General features: G+C 48.5%; 1 protein-coding gene across 2 annotated transcripts; it reads left to right on the forward strand.

Annotated features, from left to right (window-relative positions):
- The first annotated feature begins 216 nt into the window (after window positions 1-216).
- On the forward strand, window positions 217-8,301 carry LOC125425425 (protein ALP1-like). Of its 2 annotated transcripts, XM_048483031.1 has the most exons (4): window positions 217-581; window positions 1,338-1,674; window positions 7,497-7,568; window positions 8,000-8,301. In XM_048483031.1, the coding sequence occupies exons 1-4, from the start codon at window positions 249-251 to the stop codon at window positions 8,197-8,199; spliced, it is 942 nt and encodes a 313-aa protein (XP_048338988.1). In that variant the 5' UTR covers window positions 217-248; the 3' UTR covers window positions 8,200-8,301. The 2 variants fall into 2 exon arrangements, with proteins under 2 accessions (XP_048338988.1, XP_048338987.1); XM_048483030.1 differs by lacking the exons at window positions 7,497-7,568; window positions 8,000-8,301 and having other exon boundaries at window positions 1,338-2,071.
- The last annotated feature ends 218 nt before the right edge of the window (window positions 8,302-8,519 follow it).

The following is an 8,519-nucleotide window of genomic DNA, read 5'->3' on the forward strand; positions in this document are numbered from 1 at the left end:
AAGGCTTCATTTCTGACAGATCACAGCTGAGCTGAATAATGGATCGTGGTGATTTGTTGGAGGAGGAGATATTGGTCACCATTTTGGCACTCCTATCCCATCTCAACAGCCTCCTGGAGGCTGCTGTGGGAGCTGCCACCAGATGTCTACATTTGGTGCGCCAGAATAATTACAACACTCATACTGACTGGATGGTCCTTGTTTCGACTCCACAGCGGCCACGCTACTGGGTATACCCGCACAGGTCCATGGACTGGTGGAAAAACTGTGTGTTGGCCCAGTGGGAAGACAGCCGGTGGGTGCGAAATTTTAGGATGTCCCGCAGGACCTTCATGTGGCTTGTTGACATCCTGAAGCCACACCTGTTCCACCAGGACACACAGATGCGTCATGCGTGGCCAGTGGATCTAAGAGTCGCCATGTCTCTCTGGTATCTGGCTAACAAGAACTCATTCCGGGAGGTGCAGGAGCAGTTCGGGGTTGGGCTGACTACTGTTGCTGACGCGGTCCACGAGTTCTGCATGGTAGTGGAGGAGGTCCTGGTTCCCAGGTTGGTCAAACTGACAGACCCAATGGAGCAGGTAGGTGCAGCTGTTACATAAACTCCCCCCCCCCTTTTCATTGTATTGCTTCTTGTCACAGCCAGATGCAGTGGGCACAGTTTTTAGCCTAGTGGCACCACACTTTCAGGGTACTGTTAGGTGGCACATCTGATGATACCAGCCAAGTTTCATGAAGTTTGGTTCAGGGGGATTCAAAGTTATGGACCCTCAAAAAGGACCCCCATCTCCTATTAGCTCCCATTGGAATGGGGGATAGGGGTTTCCTTTTCGAGGGCCCATAACTTCCAAAGCCCCAAATAGAATGGACTGCTGCAGTCTACTCTGAATGGTACCAAAGCATGGATCATTTTGACAAAGCATAGTTCTGAATGAGAGCAAACACGACAGTTGAAAAAAATGGGATATCAATCCAAGCTCCTCTTCTACTAAAACCAGTCTTTGTGGCTTGAACTTTCTGATCTAAGCCATTCCAAAAACAGCATCACTTTTATTGTTTTCGCTACTGTGGACCCCAGATTCTCTCTTTAAGGTGGACTTACAAGAAGAATCTGGGCTCCCTAGTTAAACACCACTGAAAGTGACTCTGTTTGGGGGTGGATTCCAGCATCACAGCGGGCGCCCATGGGGGGGGGGTTCAGGGGCACAAAACTGTCGGGAGGGGGGGGGGGGTTTCCCAAGCGTACTGTCTCATAGTGTGTGTGCCAGACAGCAGTTACCACATCAGCAATCACCCTGTTTTGTTCTAACACACGTGTGCAATTTCTCTCTTAACAGATCATGCTGGGGTTCGCTGAAATTGGATTCCCTCAGTGTGTTGGCGCTGTCGATGGCTGCCACATCCCCATTCAGAATCCAGCTGACTCGAATGGGGAATACATTAACAGAAAAAAGTTCGCATCAATCGTCCTCATGGCCATCTGCGACCACAGAGGACGTTTCTATGCTGCAGAGGCTGGAGAATCTGGAAAAAGCCATGACGCCTACATCTTCAACGGGTGCCACTTCACCCACGCCATTGATCGTGGGGCCTTCTTTCCAGCAACTCCATCTCTGGTTGTGGATGGGGTAGCTGTCCCCCCCTTGGTCCTTGGTGATGGGGCCTTTCCCATGCGTAAGTGGCTGGTGACGTCGTACAAGCCAGTCCACAATGCAAGAGAAAGGCAGTTTAATCGAAGGTTGTCACGGGCGAGATGCACAATAGAGCGTGCCTTTGGCCGACTGAAGGCACGGTGGAGGTGCCTCCTTTCCCCATTACAAATAAAACTGGACAGTGTGTCTACACTTGTTGGGGCCTGCGTTGTGCTCCACAACATTTGTGAGACCCGTGGGCACAGAGCACCAGAACTTGAGGAGAGGCCTCCTCCACTCCTCACAGAAATGGAATGCCAGCAGGACATTGTAGTTGGACACGAGGGGGGAAGGGGGTATGACCCCAGAGCTGACAGCAACCTGGAAGAGGGGAAAGAGGTCAGGGATGCTCTGGCAAGGTACATGTGCGGCTAGGAGCACACAGGTTACAAAATGTTTTAAAATGTTTACAGTTCTCCCCGCAGCAGTGAAGTGTTTGCATTTAAGTTATGAAATGTTGCATTAAAGTTGAGAAATGTTTTTGATTAAAAGTATTATGTTTTCTTAACCTAGTGAATACATTGCTGTTTTGAAACTGTATTATAAATAAGTGCTACTTTCAAATATGATGAGCAACTAGATATCAGTGCAAGTCAACAGCAGGAAAGGACTTGCTTCATTTTTAGGGGCCCCAAAAAGGCTTACGGGCCCCCAACAGCAGCAGTGGCGTAGGAGGTTTAGAGCAGGTGCATTCTAATCTGAAGAAACCAGGTTTGATTCCCTGCTACGCCGTTTGAGCTGTGGAGGCTTATCTGGGGAACCAGACTAGTTTGTGCACTCCCACACACGCCAGCTGGGTGACCTTGGGCTAGTCACAGTTCTTTGGAGCTCTCTCAGCCCCACCCACCTCACAGGGTGTTTGCTGTGGTGGGGGGAAGGGCAAGGAGATTGTAAGCCCCTTTGAGTCTCCTACAGGAGAGAAAGGGAGGATATAAATCCAAACTACTCTTCTTCTTCCTCCTCCTCCTCCTTCTAATTCACTCCAAACAGTATTCTATTCCAATTGTAATTTCCGGATAGTCTTCTAGAACACATTGCAGAAATCTCATCAACATGGTGTAATAGTTAAGAGCAGGTGCACTCTAATTTGGGTCTGATTCCCCACTCCTCCACATGAGCAGTGGACTCTTACCTGGTGAACTGGGTTTGTTTTCCCCACTCCTCCACGTTAAGCATGCTGGGTGGTCTTGGACCAGTCACAGTTCTCTCTGAACTCTCTCAGCCCCACCTACCTCACAACAGGGTGTCTGCAGGATGAGCAGACTGTTAGTGTTTCAGATTTCAGAATGTGTTTGCTCAAAACAGGGGCTATTTCTCAGGGAGCAGAGGCTGGAAACAAATATGAAATTCCTTGGCAACAGTATCTAAAGTTTAGGGCTGAGAGTTGGTGAATGTTTCCCATTCATGGCTGTCACACCTGGCATTCCTCTGCCATACTCTTAACATGATCTAACAAGGTACCACATAGTCCCCCTCTTGAGGGCTGGAATATAAATCCAAACTCTTCTTCTTCTTCTTTTTCTTCTCTCCAGATGATCATGGATTACAAAGCCCACCAGCCCCTGCCAGCATGGCCAATTGGCAGGGCTGGCTGGGATGGGATTTGTGGTCCATGATCATCTGGAGAGTTTCGCAGGCTGCAGACCCCTGGTTTAGATCCTGTTTTTAGCTGTTGCCATCAGGTGAGCTGCATTTGCTTCTTGCCTATTGAGGATGAGAGCCAACCGGGCTTGTGTCTCGTAACACATGTCTTGGAACACCTGGAACGCCTCTTGATACTGAATCAGAGCATGCATCCATCACTGCTACTACTTCGTCTACTCAGACTGCAGGTGGTAGCTCTCCGGGGTCTCCCCTAGAGATCTTATACATCACCTCCCGCCTTGGTCCATTTAGCTGGCGTTGTCAGGGAATGGGACCCTGACCCTTCTGGATGCCTAGCAGATGTGCTCAGCCACCGCCCTCCTCCAGGCCAGAAGGCAGGCAGTGCGGCTGGCCCTAGCCCCTGGAGTTTCCTGGAAGGCCCCCTTCCCTAATACACACACACTGGGGCCTGCCAGCACTCTCCCCTGACCTGGGTCTGCTAAGCAATCCAGGCTCCAATTCTGAGCCTCTCACAGTGCCCTTCTCTACTACAAAGGCCAAAGCCGCAGAGAGGGGAAGTGCAGAGGAGCCACGGGGGGGGGGGGGGGAATCTTGGCAGAAGGTCAAGTGTGGGAAGATGGGAGCAGCAAGGGTCTATTTGATTTAGGCTTGGATCCAGCTCTAAGCTGCAGCCTGCAGCTTAGAGCTGGGATCCAAGCCTGGCCTTAGCTGGTTTCTAGACTGAAGCCTGAGTGGCACCACATATATCTGCTGGGCTTACCTTTAGCTGGTCACTGTTCAAAAAGAAAGAGTCAACACAGTATATAAACTTAACTTCAGAACTTTTAATAACTTTTAAAAATTTAACTTCAGAACTTTTAATAACTTTTAATACCGGTAAGGAACTTTTAATAACTTAACTAAGAAACAAACCAACAAACAGTATCAACTATGTACAAAACTAAGTGGTGGCCACCTCGGAGTTCTCAGCTCCACCACTGCTCCCTCATCGGATTACTAGTCCACATGGGGACTGCTGTCTGAGCTAGAGGTGGGTGATACCGCTGCTGCCGCTGCTGCTGGCTCAGCTGGCCTCTGTGGGTGGGGCTGCTCTTAGGTGGTCCGGGCATGCAGCCTCCACCCTCCGCAGCCTCTGGTCAGTGGAAGTCACTCGGAAGAAGACGGACAGAAAAGCTTCCAGAGCAGTTGAACATCTGGTGCAACAGTAATTATACCTTACTATATTATACATTATACAGTATATATTATAATTATAATATTATACATTATACAATGTATAAATTATACATTACATTACATTATTTCTCTTCATCCAGGGGCTGTGCCTCCTTACTTACGCATGGCCAGAATTGTGCCAAGCCGCGCATGGGCACTGACCGCAGGTTGTTCTGTGCCAGCAGCAGCAGCAGCAGCACCAGCAGCACCAGCAGCAGCAGCAGCAGCAGCAGGAGCTTGTGATGTGCCTACAGGGAAACAAAGGGGGGGGGGAACGTTTGTAAGCCACCTTGAGGAGAACTCAGATAGGGATGTTCTAAACAAATAAATAAATTCAGGATGCATATCACACTTTTCAAAAGCAGTCATGGTAATAGTAGTAAGAAGTAGCATGCCATTTGGAATTAAATTTGAGGGGTATATAATCTACTCATTCCATTATACAAAGTATACTGCAGTTAATGCAAAAACCACTGTGAACTTCCATGGAGTTTACCTGAAGCCTAACCATTCCTTGAGGTCAGCCTGGTCATTATAATGATGCAGTGGAAATGGTTTTGGTCAAAATATTTGACTCAATAAAGAATGAAAGTATTGGTGTATTGGGATACTGTGGGGAATGCTTTTAAAGTGCATAGGGAACTAAAGCAAGTTAAACCTCACAACCTATGGGTGACCTCAGTCCCAATAGTTTCTCAGCGGTCAAGAGGAGGAAGCTGAGAACTTGAACTGAATTCATGAATAATTCACCCTAAATTGTGAACATTTCATGTAAGAAATTGCATATTGTGGGAAAGTGACGAATTGGGCATTTTCCCTTGAGAGGAGAAAGGAAAATTTAAATTTTAAATAGCTCCAACGTCGGTTCGCAGGGAAAGAGGGACAGAGCAGCATCCCACACACACAAGCTTTTTTACCTGGGCGCGCATCGTCCGTTTGGGAGGAGTCCTCACCCTCGTCGCTGCGATCCTCCTGTTCTGTCTCCGGGCCAGCCCTACCTGTGGAAGCAGAAACATAGAAATATATCGTCACTACACAGGGATGCGTGTGCGCAGCGACGCAAGTTAAATGCACGCAGCAACGCAAACTTTATTAAAGGCCGAAAAGTTACTTACCACGAGGGCGGCGATCGGCCAAGCGTGGCCGCCCTGCGTTCCGCCATATCTGCCGGAGTTCCGAGAAGTTCTCCGGCCAGCTGGACTGGAGAGGGACTTTCCCCCAGGCCTGCACGACACGGAAAAAGTCCCCTTTCAGGGACTTCCACTTCGTGCAGACCTGTTTTGGGGTCCGCCTGTAGCCCGCCGCCTCCAGGGCCCTTGCAATTGCCCGGTATGCTGCTCGGTTAGGCAACCGGGTGCTGCCCATCAACAGGGAGCTGTACCCCCGGTCCCTAATTGTCTGGAGGAGGACATTGATCTCCTCCTCCTGCCAGAACACTCCATGTCTCACCTCCTCCATGGCAGCAATAACGGGTGGGAAACAGTTAGGGGCTGAGCTTAGTTTGGGCAATTTTGCTGCTTTGCTATTGGTCCCCTTTAAAATTGCCCCCTCCCCTTCGTCGCAACGCAGGATGGATCTTTTTAAGGATCAATGCAACACTGCAGGGATGTAGGCTAGAAGTATGGTAGAGGATGAAGAATGCATGAAAAGAATGGAAGTAGGAAGAAGTGGTAGTGAAAAAAGACTGCATACTGGAAAGCATAAATAATGTTAAATTATAAAGAAAGACAAGTATGCATAGATGGAAGGAAAAATAATACTTAAATGGTACAGAACTCCAATGCAACTAGCTAATATGGCTAGTAGTCAAACAACCATCTCATATAGCTATGCTTAGTCAAAAATGTTGGCACTGCGGAGAACCAGGGGCCTATTACACTCATATGTGGATTACATGCAAAGAGATTAAATTTTTTTGGAAAAAACCATTATTTTTGTGCAGGTTTGCTGTTTACAGGAATAATTGAGGGGACAAAAGTAGATTAAAAATGATCTAATGTATATGAGGATGTTAAGAGCTGCACACGCAGTAGTAGCATTGGGATGGAAAGATAAGAAAAAACGGACTATTTTGAAATGACTGAAATATATATGGGAACAAATGCAACCGTCCTTCGTATGCAGAGTGGTCTCCCAAAGAGGGTGGCCCCATCCCTAATTGTTTTCAATGTGATCAAATACGAACGGGCATACACAGCTGAGGGTCCACAACTTTGGACCCCCTGAACCAAACCACACCAAACCTGGGAGGTATCATTAGGAGATACTCATACAGATAACCTGAAAGTTTGGTGCTGCTAGCCCAAACAATGCGCCCCTGACAGCAGGCACCCCTGAAATTTCCCCAGATTCTTCTTTTAAATCCACCTTTTAAAACTGGCTCCTCCAGTTCACTTCGGCATGGATTTAAAGGGAGAATCTGAGGTCCTCTGTTTAGAAGAAGAAGAAGAGTTTGGATTTATATCCCCCCTTTCTCTCCTTCAGGAGACTCAAAGGGGCTGACAATCTCCTTGCCCTTGCTCCCTCACAACAAACACCCTGGGTGGGTGAAAGCTCCAAAGAACTGTGACTAGCCCAAGGTCACCCGGCTGGCGTGTGTGTGAGTGCACAGGCTAATCTGAATTCCCCAGATAAGCCTCCACAGCTCAGGTGGCAGAGCTGGGAATCAAACGTGGTTCTCCAAATTAGAGTGCACCTGCTCTTAACTACTATGTCACATTGACAGTGATGCTGTTTGGGGGTCAATCTTTCATCCCTGGCCTCGGAGAGCTGGTATCATAAGTGCTAGGCCAGGGGCTGGACTTGGGGAGGCTTGTCCATGCCCTAGGGGTGGGGGTGTCGCACCACCCCTGATCCCCCCCCCATGAGAAATCCATATCTACGTCCCTGCACAGAAGAGACACCGTGGTGTTTGCCAAGTGTCTTGTGGGCCAAACACACCTGTCCCTCTCACCTTACCAATTTTGATCCTTTCCTGTTTCCTAGGCACCAGCACCCACTTGTCGAAGCGGAGGAGAAAGGGGAGTAAACCTTCTCTGCGGGATTGCGTGTCCCTACGTAAGTTTTTTGCACTGGGGCACACCTGGAGCTGTTTTTAGTTCACACAACTAAGTGCATTTATCGTAAACAGGTTTTCCTGCCTTACAACTGAGAAAAGATTGTGCCCATGTAGCGATGGCTCTTTTTAATCTCTGGCCCACCAATTGCTACACTCTCTCAGATTCAAGGAAATCAGATCCAAGTATGTGAATCTTAGCCCACCTAGCTCCCCGATTGAATGAGATTGCACAACTTATTGGTCACTCCTGATCCTTCTCTGTGTCGTCTGTGGGCAGATTTTTATCTTGGACATCACTGAACGGCAGTAGATGTCCTTCGCCCTACCATTCATATCCCTTATCAGAAATGCTTTTTTATTTGTTCTGTATTACTGCTGTACTTCTGACAATGCCAGTGACGGCTTGCTAATGTGTTTCCCCGCATTACAGTAACCAGAATGGACAGGCGCCTGAGTAGGCTGAAGGACGAGGTGGCTGAAGGGGAGAGCGGTGGGAGCTCCGAGGACCGCCTCTGCATCGTCACCAGCGAAGAGGAGGACACCACCAGCAGGAACCCGCCCACCTCCGAGCCCTCAGCCGTGGTCATCGTGAGCTCCGCTGCTCCAGGGAGCTCAAGCTCATCTCAGTGAGCGTTCGCTGCTGTTGTTGTTATAGTTGTTATAGTTCTGTCGTTGTTGTTGTTATAGTTCTGTTTATAGTTGGTGTTGTTATTTCAGGGGGAAGGGTTGTTAAATGCATTGGGGGGGTGGGCTGTGGGTGTTTTATTGTAATAAAGTTGTGCCTTCTTAAACCTTCACTCCATATCTCACTTGTCCTTTATCACAGGTACTCATTTAGGAAACTCGATGGAGGTTTCCACCTTGCCAATGCAGCCTGAGTAGAAGACAAATCCGATGCCCAAAGCAGGCTGAGGGGGGCACATTTCGGAATGCACAGTCTCAAAACTTTC

This window comes from Sphaerodactylus townsendi, unplaced genomic scaffold (assembly GCF_021028975.2).
Source record: "Sphaerodactylus townsendi isolate TG3544 unplaced genomic scaffold, MPM_Stown_v2.3 scaffold_441, whole genome shotgun sequence".
In the NCBI taxonomy this organism is placed as follows: domain Eukaryota; kingdom Metazoa; phylum Chordata; class Lepidosauria; order Squamata; family Sphaerodactylidae; genus Sphaerodactylus; species Sphaerodactylus townsendi.

Excerpts from the sequence above, each read along its gene's own strand:
- LOC125425425 (XM_048483030.1), top strand. The coding sequence starts at position 249 with ATGGACTGGTGGAAAAACTGTGTGTTGGCCCAGTGGGAAGACAGCCGG. Across the intron at positions 582-1,337 it reads TGACAGACCCAATGGAGCAG|ATCATGCTGGGGTTCGCTGA; the intron begins GTAGGTGCAGCT and ends CTCTCTTAACAG.